General features: G+C 37.0%; 1 protein-coding gene across 1 annotated transcript in view; it reads right to left on the reverse strand.

Moving 5' to 3' along the window:
* Nucleotides 1-490: 490 nt before the first annotated feature.
* The window catches only part of SLC36A4 (solute carrier family 36 member 4), a 63,257-nt gene continuing 40,164 nt past the window's right edge, over nt 491-23,583 (reverse strand). The window contains exons 11-12 of the mRNA XM_055320368.1: nt 17,521-17,690; nt 491-5,206 (exon numbers count right to left, since the gene is read on the reverse strand). Coding sequence (XP_055176343.1) covers nt 4,899-5,206; nt 17,521-17,690 — 478 coding nt within the window. The 3' untranslated portion in view covers nt 491-4,898. The remainder of the gene's footprint in view (nt 5,207-17,520; nt 17,691-23,583) is intronic.

Here is a 23,583-nt window from a genome sequence, read left to right on the forward strand (position 1 = left end):
AAATTAGTTTTATGTATTTATTCTTTCCCAAATTATTAACCTTAATACCACCTTCATTGTGTTCTAGGTTAATATATCACAATTTATGGTTTCCTTTTGTTGAACATTAAAGTTGTTTCCAATATTCCACTACTGAAATGTTGCTGATGCACTTTTAGGCGCAGGCATAATTCTGGTGAACCGTGGCATGCCCTTAGGTTAGGTTCACAGAGCAGGATTATTGATGTAAAAGTATAAATATGTTTATGATCTTTGATATGGGGAGTTGGCACAATGCAAGTGAAACATATTAAAGTGTAACTGATACATATTCTTGACCTGGAGAGAATCAGGAGAGAGTGGTAAATCAAATCACAGATACAGCATCTGCAGGCTGCTCATTCTGCATTTACTTTGTAGGAAGGTCAGGTCACGGTTCTGAGTATGTCCCTTCAATTTTAATCAACATCTGCTCTTACATCTTAGAGGTACATTATATCACCTTCCAAGTTTGAAGATCACATGACAAAGAATTAATCAGAGAGTGACTAAAATGCTATTATGAGAATATACTAGTGCCATTTTCAGCTTATGACATTTGTCAATATCATTTAACCTTATAGAAGACAAATTCATTTAAAAAGGCATTTGCAAGCAAATTAATTACATTTTATTGAAAATTCAGAAGAGCTACAGTACTTTAAGACAGCCTTTTTCATACTGTAAAGAAAAATAAGTTAAAAGAAAAATAATTGACTCAAGGGCAATGATATTTCATTTTCAGACTAACAAAATCATTTTGAAAAACACAAAAACCCAGAGCTTAATTTATTCACGGTAGAAACATTTACTTTCCTATTTGTTATCAAGAAAACTCTAATGGAATAAGTTTTGGAATGACCTTTCAACACATCATCTTTCTGGACCCAATTTAAATGGTAAGTTAATATACATTACTGGTGTGTGTGTACACTCTCACTCATAAGAACTAGCTTATTTTAATATGACATTTTAAGAATGCGAGTAAGTTGTGATTTCATTTATTATACGGTAATAAATAGCATTTCTAGTCGTTTCTTTTTTTTAAATTTACCATCTTAACCATTTTTAAAAGATTTTTATTTATTTATTCATGAAAGACACAAAAAGAGAGAGAAAGAGAGAGAGAGAGGCAGAGACACAGGCAGAGGGAGAAGCAGGCTCCATGCAGGGAGCCCAACGTGGGACTCCATCCCGCGTCTCCAGGATCACGCCCCTGGGCTAAAGGTGGCGCTAAACCGCTGAGCCACCAGGGCTGCCCTCTAGTTGTTTCTTAAGCATGTTTTCTTATTTCCTAGGTGAAAACGAACCACTTTCATAAAGCAGTTAGCCAAGTAAGCACTAGGGGCATAAACAAAATTATCCATAATACTTCCAAAGTATTAACCATAGCAGTCAGCCATTTAATGTTAGGAAGTGTTTTGTTACACCTTTTAGATTGAAGTTCCCAAATTTTCTTATGAAGGGGGAAGCTAGTTCAGCCAAAATGAACAAAATAGACTCATTAGAAAAAACAAACTCATTTTACATGATCAATGGTCTGTATTTTTGCCAAATTTTTTTTGTTCCTCAACAGAAAATATTCACTGAGCTGCTGGTATTATTTTTGAATTTTTATTTATCATTTCCATTATCTCAGTTCTGTATCTTCTCCTTTTTAAATGAAGAAGGGAGAACTGAGGTCAAAACCTAATGTGGGTATATACTATCAGTAAACAAATGTACTATTCAGATGCTGTATTGGCTGACACAGTGAAGAAGTGCCACAGGTAAGCTACAGTAAGACCTGTGCTTTGCCACAGCTAGAAATGGCACTAATGTGGAACTTTAACAGTTCTATTAATATTTGTATAGTCTTTGCAGTTAGACAGCTTTCCTGTAACTATTCTGAAAATACTGAATGAAATTAGGCCCTGTTAGGAAATTTACAACATGCACATTGCATAAAATCCTTATAAAAACGTTAAGTGCAGTGCCTAGATGAGAGGCAGAAATAGTTTTAAGAAAGGAGAATCAAGCAGGGACAGAATTAAACATAATGTGGCATTTTCTAATCCAGTACACTTTTTTATTTGATAACATCATACAAATTGGGTCTTTAACCAAGAAAAAAAAAACTAGTTCTTATTTAAATGTGGAGAAATCTGACCATGTGGGAAAAAGAAGATCCTCTGATTAAAAAGTATCTGAAAACCAGTGTTTTGACAAGTTGACTCTGAAACTGGCAAAACCCTTTTGAAATGTAAGGGACTAATGATGACTGACTTCAAACAGAGGTCAGCAGAGCTAAAAGAAGCTTTCCCTTCTCTCCCCTACCCCAGTGATAGAAAGGCTCTCAGGCACCTGATTAGCTCTCAGGAAACAGGGTTCTTCATTGTGGCAAATGAAATGCTGAAGTCATCTTAGCCATAATGTAATAGACCAAGATACCAGATACACAATTTGACAGGTACAATTGCTTTCATTTCTCCAGGCCCCAAAATAAAAGCAACAGCTGGTCTCATCAAAATATCTTCTCCAAAAATCTTTAGGAAATGTCTGATTCATTAAAACTCAATTTTCAGAGGAAAAATATTGCTACTGAATTTTTTGCAACTAAAATACATCATCAACAATCTTTAAAGGTGTATTTATACTTTACATCTAAATAGTTTTTTTGTTAAGAATGAAAACTAACCTCTCTCCCCTTTTAGTTCCCTTTTTCATGATTTCAACTTTTCTCTTGTATTTAAAGTATCAATAATCTAGAGGACTAAGTATTGGCTGTCGAATCAGCAATTGCTGCATAAGGAAGCCTGGCTGATAATGCACTCAACATTTTGTTCATGCTGAACCTAAAATTTATTTATTGCTATGATCAACTATTCAAAATTCACTGAATTTGATGAATTAATAAGGAAAATAAACATGTCAAAGTATAAAAATAAAATTTCATGCATAGACTAGAAATATCTGATGACAGCTGACAAAATAATAGTGCTTTCTATTAAATAATGGTTTTTAAGTCATTTTATACCAAGTTATATATTTTAAAAAATCTAATTTATTCTTAGAAACACGATTATCTAACAGTCAATGACAATCACTTTTCCTCTAACTTCTTCCACATTCTCTCAGTATGACTAAAAGTTTAACATAATGGCTTTGATATAAAAGTATCACAATTATTGGTGATATCTAATGTAAGTGTTTAAAAAAAGTTTGAGTCTTATGAATTTGTACAAAAATAAAGCTTCTGATACTTTGTTAGAATTGTACTTGATTCATTAATGATGCAAAGCAAAAAATACTTGAACTAAGTTAGCATTTATATATAAAAATACACAATACATATACTACAGTGATCTCGATGATATCTTAATATATTACAAATTAGAGTACAACCAATCTGATTAAAAAGTCCAATGTATGTTAAAGTACAAATCTTTTAAAAAGTCAAGATTCTTAATGTTTTAAACTTAAAAATTTTCATCTTCCATGTCAACTGAGATTGTTTTGGTTAATAACTGAGCCTGCCAAATATGGAGTAATAAAAGGTATTTCTCTAGAAGAAACCTGGAGTGTCTCAAGATTTAGTAGTCTATTATTGTCTCAATTTTTCCTCTGCATAAATTTATTTTTTTTTTAATTCTGCCCATTTAGATTAGTAAGAGGCTATGATAAGAAAGCCACAGGGCTGGAAGGAATAAACAAATCCTGTATTTTGTCAGATACCTATTTTCTGCCATTGAGAAAGACAGTGACTACAAAACCTGAAAAGAAAAGAACTAATTAGAAGGGTTGGAGCCACAAACAGAATAGCTGAGTACCTTCTACTAGCCAGCAGTTAAACCAGCAAGTGGTTTCTAATCTTTAAAACTGAACAAACTTCTTTCTCTTGTTGGGGTTGATATGGCTGTAATGCAATGCTTTTTAGAGTTCTCTGATTTTATAGTCAGGTCATGTGTCCTATTCAAAGATCACTGGCTTTCCAAATATTAAAATATAATTAAATAGATGCAATGCTAAAGTCTAAACTGGACATAACTTATTCTTTTCCTTGGTATGATGTGAAAAATAAAAAATCCTGGACTTGGAGTCAAAAGATCAGGTTCTCTTGCTTGATCTCAAAGCTAAGTTGTCTTGACCAAGTTATTTAACCTTTCTGGCTCAATTTCTTCAGGTAAAAAATAAGGGAATTGTGTTAGATAAGCCTTAAAGTCTCTTTCAAATTTGACTGAGACACTAAGTCAGGATCTCGCACAGTATCTCAGAGTTTTCATTGTGCAGATCAATTACCATCACAGACTAGGGAAGAATAATTCTGGTTGTAGGGATTTCTGATGCTTGCATCCAGGTTAATGAGTTTTCTATCCTTCCAGGGACAAATCATAGGTATTTTGCTTTTTAATAAAAACATGATTAAGACATTTTCACGTTATACACAAAGTACACTTTGACATTCACCTAGATAGTGAGAAGATTTTTGTTAACTATGTTCTTCTTTGATTCCTTTACTGACAGAACCCTGTTCTCTTCTCAACTGGGTGGGGAAAGAGAAGCATGGGTGTAAAAGAGAATCTCGGTGTATTTCTGATTGAATGAAGCATAATGGAAATCTTTTTATTCTTTAAGTTTTCTATATTTTAATTTTTTAATTTAAAAAATTTTCAAAACTAAATTTTTAAAAATTATTGCTAATACCCAAAATAAAAAATCTGTCATAGTTTACCACTACTGGTAAAGAATTACTTACCAGAAAGCTTACTACTGAAATACCATTACGTGCCAAAAGAAAATTTGGTTCTATTTTTAAGTTTATGGCAATGTAGCCTACTAGTTCTTATTTTCATCATTTTCAGAATTAAGACAAAAGGAAAAGACTCATAATTCTGCTTCCACTATTTCAAACCAGATGTAAAGCATGTTGAATTCAAATTTAGAGAAGGGCTTTGTGGAGGGCCAGCTATAACCCTGGGAGTAGGATAAATAATTTCTTCAACAGTTACATATGTACCTAAGAAGAAACCAATAACTCCAGTGAATGCTATAGAAATATTTTTCAGGATCATCCATATATTGTAGTGTTCCTTAGAAAACGTAAGAATTTCAACCAAAGGTGGTAGGATCAGGGCCAATGTGCTGCTGCTCACAGCTCCAACGAAGGAAATCACAATGTCTAAACGAGGAATCAGAATTGCTCCAGCACCTGGAAAATGAAAATACATATTGTCCTTATTTAAATACTTAATACTTAAATGAGTACTAAATGTAGATGTTTCAATATTTAAAAATTAATCAGGTAGGTACTACTAAATTACTGCCTGTTGCAGAATCTGTCGTATTTTGTTCTGCACTAACAAACCCACAGAGAAACCAAAACAGTGAGTGACACTTCTTGAATCATGACTTTCAACAGAGTTTGTTATAGCAACGACTTAATTTTTTGCTGTGAAATTCTGGGTGAAAAAGTTTAGACAGTTTATTTCCAAAGCACTTCCATTACTCTGCCATACAGCTCATTCTAAAATTTGCAAAACACAAGATGGCAGGATACGAAATCCTCATTAAATAAATGAGAGAAGAGATAGCTATCCTTACGCTGGAATTTCAATTAACCAAAACAGAAGGAGCAGTGGAAATAGAAAATCATTATTAAGTGAACACCCCAGTAATAACTGTGGCAGGAAAGTCAATGAAATATGTTAAGATTCGTGGACAAAAACTGTAGGAGAAGAGGATGTTTGCATGGTCTCAGAATATGTCCTGCAACTTGTTAATTCTCTACAGGGAAGAAGAGTACTTGTACAGTGAAGCAGTCTGTCTGATGCCACCCAAATCAGGTGATCAAAGTTAACATCACCAGTAATAAGTCATATTGATGCCACCGTGTGTTTGAGAAATGCAAAGTATCACTTGCGGAATTCTTCCTAAAAATGCTTAACTTCAATCTAATCCTAAGAAAACATCACACAAATCCAAACTGAATGGAATTCAACAAAACTGCCAGCCCTTCAAGAATGTCGAGGTAAACAAAGAGAAAGACAAGAACTGTCAAGAGTGGAGGAAACAAAAGTAGACATGACAACTAAACACGAGTGGGACCTTGGATGGGTTCCTGGGTCAGTAAAAGAATAGTGAGAAGACTGGCAAGATCAGAATAAGATCTACAGACTAGTTAATAGCATTGTATCAATGCTAATGTCCTGATTTTGACACCTGATGTGGGGTGCAGGCTGTTAACATTAGGGGAAGCTCAGTAAAGAGTTTATGGTAACTCTACTTCCTTTTATAACTTTTCTATTTATTTCAGAATGAAAACTTAAAAAAAAAGGTACCACTACTCTCGACAAAATCTTCCAAACTACTGGCAAGCTTTCTGACAAGTTTTGATCTGGTACTTTCTTGATCCTACTTACCCTTGTCTTACCAAAGATATTGACAGAGGGTCTATAAAAACTAATAGTTGATGGTGGCTGCTGGCCAGCTTCCATTCACTCTTCTCCCTCACCTGTAAGATGCCTGTCTAGCAAGTAAATGCTTTACAGGAAACATGTAGAAAGAGTCTGACCCACCTTTCCAAGCTTTTGAGCTCCACTAAGAAGATACTTTGAAATGACGATTCAAATGTTAAACAGACTTGGATGTAACCAGTATGATCTAAGCTGATAAACTCACTACATTGGACACCAAGACTACAAACCTGGATTCGGTACTTGGAAAGGATTACGGAACACTGACAGATACTCAGTTTTCAAAGCACATCCAGCTGAGCCTCCACTCTTATCGCTAGTGTCGTACAGCCTGCTCTGTGGACATTACATAGTCCCATCAGCTGCCCACATCCTCATTGGCAAGGAACCTGCCCCCAAAGCTTGTCAAGTGATTTTTTGGTTATTTTTTAAAAAGATTTATTTATTTGAGATAGAGGGAGAATGTGCGCATATGGGGGAGGGAGGAGGGGCAGAAGGAGGAGGAGAGAGAATCTCCAGCAGACTCCTCTATAAGCACAGGACCTAATGCTGGGCTAGATCCCTTGGCCCTGAGCTGAAATGAAGAGTCAGACACCTAACTGAGCCACCCAGGTATCCCTTGATGACTTTTATAAAGATTACACCATATAACCATAAGTTAGGTCAAAAAATAAAATTATCACTATTTCAGAAACCTCTATTTTCTAGGTAGTCAATCACATCTTCAAATCTGACAACCATGTCTTTCAAAAATACATCTTTTTTTTTTGCTCCTACTATATTAAAAAGTATATCCAGAAATGTTAAAAGGACCTCTTGTCTTTTTCCTGTTTTAAATAAGGAATGCCTTTGACCTTTTATTATTAATGCGAGGCTTGCTTCAGGTTCTTGGTAGATTCTCCTCAATGAAGTAACAGATTTATTTCTATTCCATGTTTATGAAGATTTGAAGAGACATACATAGGAATTAAGTTTTTGTGAGGCAACAGGCAGAATTGTCCACTGACGTCCTCAGCTGATGTTGTTCCGGCTGGCTGGCTTGGACATCAGGCTAGTTGGGAAAAGGATGCTTGTACTTCAGGGGGAGAAAACTCACTGAAATGCAGCTCCTACCCCCTTGCCACCCAACCTGCACAAGAGGACCTGTAGTATCCTGCTGCCCCAAAGTCTTCTATACAACAGATGGCTAAACTTCCCAGGTAATTCCCATGGACTGCTTTCACTCCAAATCCAGAGAATCCAATGCTAAGTAGCCTGAGTGTTCTCTCCACCCACAAGTTTGACTCTCATGTTTGAATTATAAGAGATGAAGACGGGGAGATGGTCGGGGGCAGGGGGTGGGGTCCTCTGGGCCCGCAGTATCCTGGCTTGGTTGGCTACCCTGTGACATGTCGGCAGGGTTAGGGGTGTCTATGCCCTCTCTCCTCTTGCTAACTACTGGCATATATTTGCCCCTTTCTCCCAAGAAGTGCACTCCTTAACCCATGTTGTGCGACACTGTGGAAATCATCCTGAACCCTGTGGCTACAGATAGTGCCTCAGACTAGAACCACGATGTGGGGAAATGACATGAAATGTTTTAGCATTGATCAACACAGTCATTTTTAAAAGACAATCTATTAATTATTTGAAATATATTATAGATATTTTAGTATAGAACTTTTCTTTCTTGTGATAAACCCTAACATGGTAGAATCCTAGGCCTGATTTGCTGATATCTGTTTGTCATAAAAGTTTCTACTCATGAATTAGAGTATCCGTAGTTTCTCTGTAAACAATAATGATTTTGGTTCAATGTTGGATAAGCTTTTGATCTATTCCTATGTTCTTCATAAATTTAAAGAACCTAGATGTTATCTATTCTTTCCTAAATTTGGTATAATTGACCAGGAAAACCGGATCTTGTGAATTTTGGGGGGAAAGGTAGGTACTGATTATGCTTTCAATACATTTTTTCATTATTAAATTTTTTATCTCTTTTAAAACTCAAATTTGGTAGCTTAAGCCTTTCTGGGAAATTTTCTGTAACTGTCCATTTCATCTTTTTTTTTTTCCACTTGCTTTTATTGGAGTTTGATTTGCCAACATATAGTGTAACACCCAGTGCTCATCCCATCAGGTTTCCCCTCAGTGTCCGTCACCCAGTCACCCTATCCCCACCCACCTCCTCTTCCACAATCCTTTGTTCATTTCCCAGAGTTAGGAATCTCTCATGGTTTGTCTCCCTGCTAATTTTGCCCACTCAGTTCCCCTCCTTTCTCTTATAATCCCTTTCACTATTTCTTATATTCCCCATATGAGTGAAACCATATGATGTTTGTCCTTCTCTGACTGACTTACTTCACTCAGCATAATACCCTCTGGTTCCATCCATGCTGAAGTAAATGATGGGTATTTATCATTTCTAATGGCTGAGTAATATTCCATTGTATACAGAGACCACATCATCTTTATCCATTCATCTTTCGATGGACACCGAGGCTCCTTCCACAGTTTGGCTATTGTGGACATTGCTGCTATAAACATTGGGGTGCAGGTGTCCCGGTGTTTCACTGTATCTTTCGGGTAAATCCCCAGCAGTGCAACTGCTGGGTCGTAGGGCAGGTCTATTTTTAACTCTCTGAGGAACCTCCACACAGTTTTCCAGAGTGGCTGCACCAGTTCACATTCCCACCAACAGTGCAAGAGGGTTCCCCTTTCTCCGCATCCTCTCCAACATTTGTTGTTTCCTGTCTTGTTAATTTTCCCCATTCTCACTGGTGTGAGGTGGTATCTCATTGTGGTTTTGATTTGTATTTCCCTGATGGCAAGTGATGTGGAGCAGTTTCTCATATGCTTGTTGGCCATGTGTATGTCTTTTTTGGTGAAATTTCTGTTCATGTCTTCTGCCCATTTCATGATTGGGTTTTTTGTTTCTTGAGTGTTGAGTTCAATAAGTTCTTTATAGATCTTGGATAATAGCACTTTATCTGATATGTCATTTGCAAATATCTTCTCCCATTCTGTAGGTTGTCTTTTAGTTTTGTTGACTGCTTCTTTTGCTGTGCAGAAGCTTTTTATCCTTAAGTCCCAATAGTGGGGATCCCTGGGTGGCTCAGTGGTTTAGAGCCTGCCTTCAGCCCAGGGTATGATCGTAGAGCCTTGGGATGTAGTCCCACATCTGGATCCCTGCATGGAGCCTGCTTCTCCCTCTGCCTCTGTCTCTCTCTCATGAATAAATAAATAAAATCTTAAAAAAGTAAGTCCCAATAGTTCATTATTGCTTTTGTTTCCTTTGCCTTCATAGATGTATCTTGCAAGAAGTTGCTGTGGCCAAGTTCAAAAAGGGTGTTGCCTGTGTTCTTCTCTAGGATTTTGATGGATTTTTGTCTCACATTTAGATCTTTCAACCATTTTGAGTTTATCTTTGTGTGTGGTATGAGAGAACGGTCCAGTTTCATTCTTCTGCATGTGGCTGTCCAATTTTCCCAGCACCATTTATTGAAGAGACTGTCTTTTTCCCAGTGGATATTCTTTCCTGCTTTGCCAAATATTAGTTGACCACAGAGTTGAGGGCCCATTTCTGGGTTCTCTATTCTGTTCCATTAATCTATGTGTCTGTTGTTGTGCCAGTATCACACTGTCTTGATGATCACAGCTTTGTAGTACAACCTGAAATCTGGCATTGTGATGCCCCCAGCTCTGGTTTTTTCAATATTCCCCTATTCGGGGTCTTTTCTGATTCCATACAAATCTTAAGATTATTTGTTCCAACTCTGTGAAGAAAGTCCATGATATTTGGATAGGCCTTGGAATCAACGTGTAAATTGCCCTGGGTAGCATAGACACTTTCACAATATTTATTCCTCCAATACATGAGCATGGAATGTTTTCCATCTCTTTGTGTCTTCCTCAGTTTCTTACAGAAGTGTTCTGTGGTTTTGAGGGTATAGATCCTTTACCTCTTTGATTAGGTTTATTCCTAGGTATCTTATGCTTTTGGGTGCAATTGTAAATGGGATTGATTCCTTAATTGCTCTTTCTTCAGCCTCATTGTTAGTGTACAGAAATGTCACTGAATTCTGTGCATTGATTTTGTATCCCGCCACATTGCTGAATTGCTTGCTGTATGAGTTCTAGCAATCTTGGGATGGAGTCTTTTGGGTTTTCTATACACAGTATCATGTCATCTGCTGCAAAGAGGAAGAGTTTGACTTCTTCTTTGTCAATCTGAATGCCTTTTATTTCTTTTTGTTGTCTGACTGCTGAGGCTAGGGCCTCTAGTACTATGTTGAATAGCAGTGGTGAGAGTGGACATCCCTGTCGTGTTCCTGATCTTAGGGGAAAGGCTCTCAATTTTTCCCCATGGAGAATGATATTCGCTGTGGGCTTCTCATAAATGGCTTTTAAGATATTGAGGAATGTTCTCTCTATCCCTACAGTTTGAAGGGTTTTAATCAGGAATGGCTGCTGTATTTTGTCAAATGCTGTATTTTGTCAAATGCTTTCTCTGCATCATTGAGAGGATTATATGGTTCTTGTTTTTTCTCTTGATGATGTGATCTATCACGTTGATTATTTTAAGTGGAACCAGCCTTGCATCCCAGGGACAAATCCCACTTGATCATGGTGAGTAATCCTCTTAATGTACTGTTGGATCCTTATTGGGTAGTATCTTGTTGAAAATTTTTGCATATGTGTTAATCAGGGATATTGACCTATAAATCTCCTTTTTTGGTGGGGTCTTTGGTTTTGGAATCAAAGTAATGCTGGCCTCATAAAACGAGTTTGGAAGTATTGAAACAACTTTAGTAGAATAGGTATTATATCTTCTTTAAACGTTTGATAGAATTCCCCTGGGAAGCCATCTGGCCCTAGACTGTTGTCTTGGGAGGTTTTTGATTGACTGCTTCAATTTCCTTGCTGGTTATTGGCATGTTCAGGTTTTCTATTTCCTCCTGTTCTACTTTTGGTAAATTGGGATTTTCTAGAAATGCATCCATTTCTTCTAGATTGCCTAATTTGTTGGCATATAGCAGCTCATAATATATTTTTTATTTTTTTTCATAATATATTTTTAAAATCATTTGTATTTCCTTGGTATTGGTTGTGATCTCTTTCATTCGTGATTTTATTAATTTGAGTCTTTTTTCTTTTTAACAAGGATGGCTTGTGGTTTATCTATCTTATTCTTTCCAAGAACCAACTCCTGGTTTTGTTAATCTTTTCTACAGTTCTTCTAGTCTCTATTTCACTGACTTCTGCTTGAATCTTTATTATCTCTCTTCTTCTGGTGTAGGTTTTACTTGCTGTTCTTTCTCTAGTTCCTTTAGATGTAAGGTTAGCTTGTGTATTTGCGGTTTTCCAATTTTTTGAGGGAGGCTTGTATTGCCATGTATTTCCCTCTTAGGACTGCTTTTGCTGTATCCCAAAAATTTTGGACAGTTGTATCTTCATTTTCATTAGTTTCTATGAATCTTTTTATTTTATTTTTTTTCCATGCATCTTTTTAATTCTTCTCTAATTTCCTGGTTGACCCATTCATCTTTTAGCAGGATGCTCTTTACCCTCCACATGTTTGAGTTTCTTCTAAATCTCTTCTTATGATTGATTTCTAGTTTCAAAACATTGTTGTCTGAAAATATACAGGGGACAATCCCAATCTTTTGGTATCAACTGAGACCTGACTTATGATTCAGTATGTGGTCTATTTTAGAGAAAGTTCCATGTGCACTTGAGAAGAATGTGTATTCAGCTGTGGTCGAATGCAAAGTGCTGTATATATCTGTGAAATCCATCTGGTCATTTAAAGCTCTTGTTTCTTTGGAGATGTTGTGCTTAGAGTATCTGTCATTTGCAGAAAGTGCCATGTTAAAGTCTCCTATTATTAGTGTATTATTATCTAAGCATCTCTTTATTAATTGATATACTTGGCAGCTCCCACATTAGGGGCATAAATATTCATGATTGTTAGGTCCTCTTGTTGGATAGACCCTTTAAGTATTATACAGTGTCCCCCTTCATCTCTTACTATAGTCTTTGGGATAAACTTTAATTTATCTGGTATGAGGATGGTTACCCTTGCTTTCTTTTGAAGATCATTTGAATGGTAAATGGTTCTCCAACCTTCCATTTTCAGGCTGGAGGCATCCTTCAGTCTAAAATGAGTCTTGTAGACAGCAAATAGATGGGGCTTGCTTTTTTATCCAATCCAATAACCTGTGTTTTTTGCTGGGATCATTTAGCCCATTCACGTTTAGAGTTACTATTGAAAGATGTGAATTTAGTGTTATCGTAATACCTATTCAGTCCCTGTTTTTGTGGATGATTTCTTTGGGCTTCCTTTTTCTTTTACAGGATCCCCCTTAATATTTCTTGCAGAGCTGGGGTGGTGGCCACATATTCTTTCAGTTTCTGCCTATCTTGGAAGCTCTTTATCTTTCCTTCTATCCTAAATGACAGTCTTGCTGGATAAAGTATTCTTGGCTCCATGTTCTTCTCATTTAGGACCCTGAATATATCCTGCCAGCCCTTTCTGGCCTGCCAGGTCTCTGTGGAGAGGTCTGCTGTTAATCTAATATTTCTCCCCCTATAAGTTAGGGATCTCTTGTCTCTTACTGTTTTAAGGATTTTCTTTTCATCTTTGGAATTTGCAAGTTTCACTATTAAATGTCGAGGTGTTGAATGGGTTTTATTGATTTTGGGGGGTTTCTCTCTATCTCTTGGATATGAATGCCTGTTTCCTTCCCTAGATTTAGTAAGTTTTCAGCTATGATTTGTTCAAATATACTTTGTGGTCCTCTCTCTTTCAGTTTCTTCTGGAATTCCAATTGGATGTATAGTCTTCCTTCTCAAGCTATCATTCATTTCCCTAAGCCTTTCCTCATGGGCTCTTAATTGTTTTTCTCTTTTTTCCTCAGCTTCCTTTCTTACCACCAACTTGTCTTAGATGTCACTCACTTTCTTCCACCTCATTAACACTAGCAGTTAGAGAACATCCAGTTTGGACTGCATCTCTAGTTTTAGACTAATCTATTTTAATTTTTAATAGATTAATCTATTTTTAATTTTGGCTTGATTAGATCTCAATTCCGCAGTAACAAAGTCTTTAGAGTCCTTTATGCTTTTTGTCCAGAGCTACCAGTATCCCTATAATTGTACTTCTGAATTGAATTTCTTTTTTTTAAACCATTTTTTAAATTTTTAAAAAAGATTTTATTTATATATTCATGAGCAACACAGAGAGAGAGGCAGAGACACAGGCAGTGGGAGAAGCAGGATCCATGCAGGGAGCCAGATGTGGGACTCGATCCTGGGTCTCCAGGATCATGCCCCGGGCTGCAGGTGGCGCCAAACCGCTGCGCCACCGGGGCTGCCCTGAACTGAATTTCTGACATCATATTGAAATCCAAATCCTGTAACTCTGTGACAGAGAGTACTGTTTTTGGTTCTTTCTTTGGTGGTGAATTCTTCCTTCTAGTCATTTTGTCCAGTGCAGAGTGGTTGTACGAGTGGGCCGAATCAAAAATATCAACCACGACCTAAGTAAAATATATCCTATTTTCTGGTTCAGAGACCAGAAAATAAAAGAAAAAGAAGAACAAAACAAAAGGAGCACTAAAGTGAAAAACAAATTTTAAAACCAAGTAGTAAAAATAAAAACCCAAAAACCAAAAATGAAGAAAAAAAAAGTAAAGAGGAAAAGAGAAAAAAGAGGGGGGATGGTGGTGGTGAGGGAGTGGTAGTTGAGAGAAAATGTAATCTACCTGAAGGTCCTAGAGGGTGATCCTCTTGGTTCTGAGTAGATTTTGTTCTGTATGTTAGAAGATGTTCAATCCCAAATTTATATAAACCAGCAATATTTATATAAAGCCCCAACACTGACCACAAAAGCATAAACAAGACTAAAGAGGGGGGCAGAATTGGAAAGAAGAGAGAATATGATCTCACAGAATGAACCAACATGGTGTTCGACTTGGTTCTGGGTGCATGCTGGTCATGTTTTAGAAGGTACTAACTTCCACCATTGTAAAACAAAACGAGGCAGAAAAAACAAAATACAAAAACCCATATCTTGTATATCTACCAAAATTAAACTGAATACGTTGAAGGGAATCCAGAAGTGAAAAATATATCTAAGACATGTAATTGTAGAAATATGAAAGTCAAAAAGGAAAAAAACTTAAAAATGAAGAGCTGGTAAAATATTGTAGTTAAGGTGTGAAAAGAGAAAAAATATTGGAAATTTTTAGTCTGATATAAAAAGGAGTTGTAATATAAAAAGTAAAAAGGGGGAAAAAAGGGCCCTCTAGTTCTATATACTAGAACTATATACTTTATACTTTCCAGAGCTGCTTGGTCAATCAACTTGCTCTTCCCCTGGTCTTCTGGGGGAGGGCCTGCTGTGCTGAGTCTCAGGTGTGTGTACCTGGGGGAGCTGCCCTGCCCCCCTCCCAGGTGCTGGGCTCAGTAGGAGCTGTTGACCCCAGGAGGCCTCTGTTCCCTGGTGGTTCTGGCTCTCCCAGGCACAAGGTGAAACAGAGGAAAAACAACAATGGTGGTGGCCATATTTCCAGCTCTGGAGTCGAGCTCCCCATGAGTGTGCAGTCTCTCAGTATGCACTGGCTTAGATGCTCTTGGGGGCTGGTGTGGGTGCCCTGATCTGCACAACTTGCAGGGCATCCAGCAGCAGGAGAGTTCTTGCTTTCCTGTGCCCTCCCCACTTCTGCCTGTCCTGAGGGAAACACAGGATTGCTGGCTTTGTCCATTTGGGCGCCCTGGAATCTGGGGTTCTGTGCCACTGGACCCACACTCCTGTGGACTGCCTGTCCTGAAGGTAACGGGGTACAGCCACCTCTGTCCAGGGCCACCTAACCAATAGGCTTCTCCCAAATGCCCCGAGGGCTGCGGGGCTCCAGCTGTTTACTGGGCTGCGGTTTGTGGTGAGCTTTCCCCTGGGCACCCCTCCCCTCTTATAGTGAGTCTGGGAATCTTGAGGCCTCACTGCCCCTCCTGCGGTTGTGCCCGATTTCCCTGCTGAGCACTTTTCGTTCATGGAAAACTCTGGTGTGGATTTTAAAAGTTCCTGCTTCCCCAGGGCTGGGCTTTCCTGCCCTAGAGGCTTTTACCACTCCGCTCTAGCCCTGCTACTTGTGGTTCCCCTCTCCCACTTTATTCTTTAAAAAAAATTTTTTTTTCTGCCTTCCTACCTTGTTAGAAATGAAAGCTTTTCTGTCTGTAGCGTTCCAGCTGTTCTCACTTTAAATCTCATATTGAATTCGTAGGTGTTCAGGATGTGTTGAAATTTATCTAGGTAAGTTTGTGGGGCCAGGTGACTTGGGGACCCTACTCCTCCACCATCTTGCCCCGCCCTCTCCTCAAGTGCTTTAATGAACAGATAAACAACAGTCCTGTCATGCACATCAGCTGGCTTTTACTTTAATTTGGAAGAATGTGCCAAAGACTCAAATGAGGCTCAGTGTCCAATGATGTATCCCAGTGAAGTAGAAGGGAAGACAATCTGGTTTGTGTTCTCTTTGTCCAAAGCATGCTGTAAATATAACCCTCATATGCTGCTGAGTAGCTTTAACTATTTTTAACTAAAAGAGAGAAGTGAAGAAAAACTGGCCATTCTCTGTGCCATGAACTCAGCTCTTGAGAAAAGGCCCAGCTTTTGGGAATAAACTGACAGTAGCAGATGTGTGGTGTGGTCTGTGCCTCAGCACATAGGTAGCTTTGACATAACAAAGCGTGGAAGTGGGAGAAGTTACTGAAACATCCCAAGTTACTAAATCCCTTTAACATTCTTCAAGCTCCTTCAAGTGAACCTCCATAACTAATTTTAAAAGGAGATACACTTTCAGAATAGAATGGTCTTACATCTATTATAAAAGGACTCATGAAATTAGCCTTTTTATTTATTACTTGTATTTGTCAAAATATCAACAAAAACGATGCAAAAGAAGTATTTCAAAAAGTCTTAAAATAACTTTTTCCCACTGAATGTTTTATTAGTCACCCTAGGAGGGGCTTGTGTCTTCACTCCTCAATATGATTTACTTTATTGTTGTTATAATTCATTTAAATGATTACTTTGGAAAGTAGGTTTAATTTACTTTTCTCAGCTTTGCCATTTCTTTAAATCTAGGCCATAAGCTCCACTCTAAGATGTTCACTGCTATTTATAAATTGGCCTGAATTCCTAGCTCTCTCATTCTCTTGCCTTGAGTGCGCCACGATGGTTACTCCTGTCTTGCACAGAAAGCTGACCAATTTCCAATGTTTCTGGTATCATTCTAGGTAATCGTTTGTTCAGGATTATGGTCATCTTATACTTTTGGTTACAGTAATAATGGTGACAATGATAACTTCTGGCTACTTTGTTAATATTCTTAAACTCTATAAAAATGCCATGAACTTCACAGTTGAGAAAGAGAGGCTTATGGATGGTATGTAAACCTGTCTAAAGACATCAGCAGGTGAGTGGCAGGTCTGAATCATCAGGTTGGTGTGACCTCAAAACTCCCACTATTTCCAACCAAAACCAAGCTTTTCCACAGGTCTCTGTGATTAGTGCTCTCCAGTGGAAGCATTTTATAATGTGAAACCTTAAGACAAGATTGCACACATTGCTTTGAATAAGAAGTAAAATTAGCCACTGAAATTATTAAAGATGAAAACAAAACCAAACCCATTTCTATAGGTAGTCATGGAGAGTTAAACTGTTAAATATATAAAAGTTAGCAGAAATAAAAAACCTGAGGAAAACTAAAACCCAAGTAAAATGTGTATCAACAATGAGTCCCTTATGCATCTAATTTAAATATACTTATATTTTAATCACCACTGATGTAGTTTTCAAGATAATAATTTGGTTATTTCCTTTAATCATGATAATATCTGGTTTATATTTTTCTTTTACAGTAATAGAATAACAAACTTTTAACCCAGAAAGTATCTCAGCTATATAAATAAAATTGTTTTTAAAATATTAAAAAATATACGTTAAGTAGCTTCATTATATGAAATTCAACAAGAAAAAATTATGATATAAATATGTAGTCATACTTACATGTAATACTAACCAAGAAGGACCTTATTGCAAATTCACAGATTTGTTTCCATTTAGCATGAAATTTGGATGTGATCATAGGAATGATGATCTCTGCCGGAACATAGAACTGAATTGAATATGTCACAAAGATGCCAAAGGAATATAGAATTTTCACTGATTGATATAACCTGTTAAAAAATATTTCAGAATTCAGTCATTCTTTTTTCCCCAGATTTATTGAGGTATAACTGACAAAACTGTAATATAGGTAAGGTGTAAAACATGATTTGATAGACGTATACACTGGGAAAGGATTCCCACTACCGAGTTAACACATCCATCACCTCACATATTTGCTTTTTTTTTTTCTCTTTTTGGTGAGAACACTGGTTCTACTCGGCAAATTTCAGTTATACACTACACTCTTATCAACAATAGTCACCACATTATACATCAGATCCTTAGAACATATTCATTTTATAACTAAAAGTTTGCACCCTTCTATCAAACTCTCTTCTTTTTCCCCATCCACCAGTCCCCTGGCAACTGTCAATCTACTCTGCTTATGTGAGCTCTACATATTTTTTAATTTTTTTAAAAAACTTATTTTAGAGAGAGCAAGTGCATGTGAGCAGGAGGATGGGCAGAGAGAGAGGGAGAGAATCCTCAAATATTACTGCCTGCTGAGTGTGTAGCCTGACCTGGGGCTCTGTTCCAGGACCCTGAGATCATGATCTGAGCTGAAATCAAGAGCTGACCATTTCACCAACTGAGCCACCCAGGCATATATATATATATAAAATTATATATATATAATTTTAGATTCCACCTATGAGTAATACCACACAGTATCTTTCTTTCTTTGCCTGGCTTATTTCACTTAACATAATGCCTTCCATGTTCACCCACACTGTTGTCTTAACATGAATCTGGCTTTCTTCTTTTATCTGTAATATTTAAATAGGCAAGAAATCCAAAAGAAACTTAGGCCAATATCTTACCAATTATATGCTTATTTATTAAAAAATAAATAAATCCAGCTGATCTCTACTCAATTTTTAGATGACAGGTGAACAGTTCATTTTGACAAGCCTAGAGAGCTTGCATGTGGCTATGCAAAGGTTTGGGAATATTGCTGCTAAGATTCTATTTTAGGCTAAACCAGTGTTCTAAAGGCTAGCTGTGTCCCATGAAGAGTTAATGTTTTCTCAACTTTCTTTCAATAACTGAGCATACTCTATCTCTTTGAAAATTTATTGATCTATATATAGAAGAAAACTTCACATTGGACTCTGAGTTACAGTTCTCTTTGCTTAAAAATCTTGGTATATATGTCATTAGTTCAAAAAATGTCATTGTTCTTAGGTCCAAAAGGAGGGCATCTAAATGGTTTTAACTTAAAAAGTTCTCCAGATTCTATAGGAATTCCACCTATGCTAAAGTTACATTAATAGGGGAATAAAGTTTATTAGGTTGGGTTGATGCCCAGTATTTCACAACAGTACAGCAACGTTCAGTTTTATAAATATCTTTAGATTTCTCCATTGTAGACAACATCCTGTCAGAATCAGTATACATGTCTGAATAGAGACTTTGGTTAACTTCCTTTTGTCTGGCAAAAGAATACGTTTTAAATGTTGATAATGACAGAAAATGTAGAATCACAGGACTCAGAACATTATAGAATCTACTCTCTTGGGTTACAGACAATAAATTATGTTGTTTTTTTGAAATTTGGAATATTTACAACAGCTTAAAAAAAATTTCTCTTGTATCCTTTTAGGAAACAACTGGCCAAGAGACCATGGATTGAATGTTCCGCTGTACTGGGGTTGTGGTTAACACACACATCCTCTCGAGGCAGAAATTTCGTCAAGAGCCCTAATTTCCCTTAAGAGTCTTGCTTTCCCACCTGCAAGGCCTATGCAAAGGAAGTGTGGTTCTTTCTTAAGAAAAAATCATTTTAAAGTGACACGAAATATTCCACTTTTGGTAAAGAAAGGCCAACATTAGACTTTATGCTTATTTCTGGTGTCTTAAGACCTAACGTAGCAAAGATTATCAACAGTTCTCTAAACTATGGTCCTGCATGAAGGAATTCCCAAAGTCTCCTCCTATAATATATGCCTCATAGGAGTAAGAGAAAGGAAAAAAGTTGAGTTGAAATAGATTTGAAAATACCATAAACATAATTAAAGAAAGAAGGAACTCCTTAGGGCTAGCAACAATAAAATACTAATTTTAAAACGATTTCAGGATAGATTTCTCAGCTTTAAGGCTTAAAGTCTAAATATAAATGGTCAAGTTACTGCAATGCACAGAATAACTCCAAGACTCCTGCCTCATATAATTTGATATGTAATTGTAGACAAATGAATATCAGTTTATTATTAGTACATTCCTTTTGTTCTAGTTGTATTTTAACTTACAGGTTTTTAAATACAGTTAACAATATATTTAAAAATACATCATTATGCATGTAAGATAATTACTTTTCTATCGATTTAAAACAAGTTATATAGGCTAAGAATCTAGTTATTACTAAAGCAAGTCAATAATATTAATTAGGTATTACAGAGTACAAATGGGAAATAAAATGATATGAGTCTTTTAAAAGCTAATATATATGCTAATTATCAAAGAAAAGTAATATAGAAATAAAGGTGTTTAAGAAAAGCACTGATCAATTGTTCTATTTTGACTTTTCTGTTTTAAGAACCTACTAGTTTCTGTGGTTGACATCTATATTTTCAATCATTCTATTTTTCTCTAAACAACTTTTCTATAGATATTATCAGCATTTGGCACATTTTTTTAAAAGATTTTATTTCTTTGAGACAGAATGTGTGAGAGAGAGATCATGAGCAGAGAAAAAGGATAGAGGGAGAAGCAGACTCCCCGCCAAGCAGGGAGCCTAGCACGCAGGGCTCTATCCCAGGATGCTGGGATCACAACCTGAGCTGAAAGGCAGATGCTTAATCCACTGAGCCACACAGGTTGCCCCTCATTTTGGTTTTAAGCAGGCAGCTATGTACTCAGTTTAAAAACTGAAGAGTTGAAACAAGAATCTACCCTGTAAACTATCTCTCCAAGGGATAAAAAACTTTCTTAAAGTTCTAAGGACTTGTTTTGAAGACACAAAAGAACATAAACAACTTTTAAATAATATTTAAGGCCCATGAAAAACTATTTTAAAACTCACTGCCAAAGTTCTTAAAAGTTGGAGACTCTGTTTTATTCCTCTCTGTATACTCCCTAAGGCACACAGAAGGTGAGAAATACTTATTAAGTAAATATTAATAATAAGAAATGGGTATGGGTAGGTAATTCATAGGAACTATATCCACTTAAGACCACAAATATACTTCAAAAATAAAATAATTCTTGCTTGAAAACAAAATTTATTATACCGGTAGCAAAGACATCTAGTATCTTAGTAAAGAACATAAGTGAGGGATGTCTTGCTGGCTCAGTCAGTAGAGCATGTGGCTCTTGATCTTGGGGTCATGAGTTTGAGCCCCACATTGAGTGTAGAGATTACTTAAAAAATAAATCTTTTTAAAAAAGAAACAAGTGTATTTTTAAAATAATTATTTAGCCATCAATATATGAAATCAGATTATGGGGCGGGGGGCAATTAAATGTTCAATGAAAACATTAGTTTTAAAAACACAGGATTTCAAAATTTGCAATGCTGCTACTCTTTTCCCCACATTGGCTAACAAATTAATACTTTTTTTTTAAAAAAAAAAAGGTTTATTTGAGAAATAGAGAGAACCTCAGTGGGAGGGGCAGGGGGAGAAGGAGAGGGAATCTCATGGCAGACTCCATGCTGAGTGGGGAGCCACACATGGGGCTCAGTCTCTCGGCCCTGAGATCATGACCTGAGCTGAAACCAAGTGTCAGATGCTGAACTGACCAAGCCACTCAGGTGCCCCCTAATAAAACAATATTTAACCTAAATGTACAGATATGAATATATTAAATTTTTTAAAGCCAACCTGCTGAGTGACTCTGTTTCTCTCTAGGTTGAATACAGAAGCTACTGATAACTCACTTCCCTCTCAGACCCTTCATGATACGTTAAAATTCTTGAGCTTAGTTTTGTTAAGAAGCAAGAAGTCTGTTTGAGGTCTAGCTATGGTCCTTACCAGGAACCTCCCTCACTCTAAGCCAAAACATAACACAATGAGGGTTATCTAGTATTTACAACTAGACTGAATGCTGTGAACCACTCACTCTGGAGCATGTTCACTAGACTATAAGCACCATGAGGAAAAGATTTCCATCTGCTCACTGCTATATCTCTACTGTCTGGAACAGGAGCTGGGACATACGGCATATAATAAATATGTTAGATGCCCTTCGTTTTGAATTTAATATGATTAAGGACAGTCATTCTGATGAGGAAAGTCAGGGGCAGTTTGGGCCAGGATTCCCGGTTACAGGTAACTTTAATATTGGGAAGTAATAAGTCTGTCATAGCATTTTGAGATCCATTAAAACAAAACTTAATGAGAAAAAAAAAAACATAAAAACAACCACACAGAATTTGTGAGGGAGAGAACAGAGGGAATAGTCCAGGAGACAGGAACCTTCTTTTTCCATTTTTTTTTAAGATTTTGTTTATTCATGAGAGACACACAGAGAGAGGCAGAGATATAGGCAGAAGAAGAAGCAGGGTCCCTGCAGGGAGCCCGATGTAGGACTTGATCCCAGAACCTGGGATCATGCCCTGAGCCAAAGGCAGATTGTCAACTCCTGAGCCACCCAGACCCTTTTCCCAGTTTTATTCAATTTATTTCTCTTACTACTTTTTTATTGTGCCTCTCAGTGGGCCTGTTCTTGCCTGAATATTTTCATTTTAGATAACAAGCTCCTCGCTTGGAGTTCTACCCCTTGATTGCCTACTGGGATAAATTAAGAGATAGCTTTATTACCTGCCGTCACTCATCAGCTTTATTTCCTAAAATATTTGGGCTCCTAGCTCCTGTATGCTACAAACATGGACTTAGACTTGCGGTTTGTTCTGTTTTGGGGGGAAAATGAAGGAGCAGTTCACTTATCTTAATAAATTAAAAAGTTTATCTTATCCTTTCCCTGTTCTTCTATGGTTCTCTTTTTTAATGAATTTTTCCTATCCAATACATGCTTCACAAAGAACACATGTGAAAGCAGAAGCACCTTACTGCTTCTCAGTATTTGTGTGTGAAAATCTAATACCCTCAATATTTCTGAGTAGACGTGTTATGTGTGCAGACTGAATGAGTCACATGTGAATTCATTCGAGGCAAATATTGTTCAAACTCTAATCATGACCCATTAGTGGGTGATATCAGTTGAGTGAGTGTGAAATACTTTTTTTTCCCTAATATACGGACTGGAATACAGTATACCAGGGGGGTAGTAGAAAATATGGGTTTTTATGTAACATCTTACTTATACATATTGCATTACTTTGTGTGGGTGGTGTGTACCATGAAAACACACATACAGACATGTGTACATGTATTTCTATAAGGGTTTTTTCTATAAAACGTTTCCCTTTCTTACTATGGGTTGTAGTTTTAATTTTTTTTTTTAATTTATGATAGTCACATACAGAGAGAGAGAGAGAGAGAGAGAGAGAGAGGCAGAGACATAGGCAGAGGGAGAAGCAGGCTCCATGCACCAGGAGCCCGATGTGGGATTCGATCCCGGGTCTCCAGGATCGCGCCCTGGGCCAAAGGCAGGCGCGAAACCGCTGCGCCACCCAGGGATCCCCGGGTTGTAGTTTTAAAAAGTTAAAAAGCCACTAGCTGGAACCAAATAAGAAGACACGGTAACTGTGATGGGGAAAAGACAAAGGGATATGGAACAGATCTTGTGTTTCAGAAAAATAAGCAACACAACAAAACTGAACAAAGGAAACCACAACTACAAGAAAGATGTTTGTTCCTATGATGTACACACCACCACTCAGTAAGACAGTAAGATGGAACCCAAATAAATACTATTCGCTATTTTAAGTCCTCTTGTAAACTTGTTATACCATCATTAATACTAATTACCCTCAAATCTCCATTCCTCTAATCTTCCCTT

Source organism: Nyctereutes procyonoides, unplaced genomic scaffold (assembly GCF_905146905.1).
Source record: "Nyctereutes procyonoides isolate TBG_1078 unplaced genomic scaffold, NYPRO_anot_genome, whole genome shotgun sequence".
Lineage (NCBI taxonomy): Eukaryota > Metazoa > Chordata > Mammalia > Carnivora > Canidae > Nyctereutes > Nyctereutes procyonoides.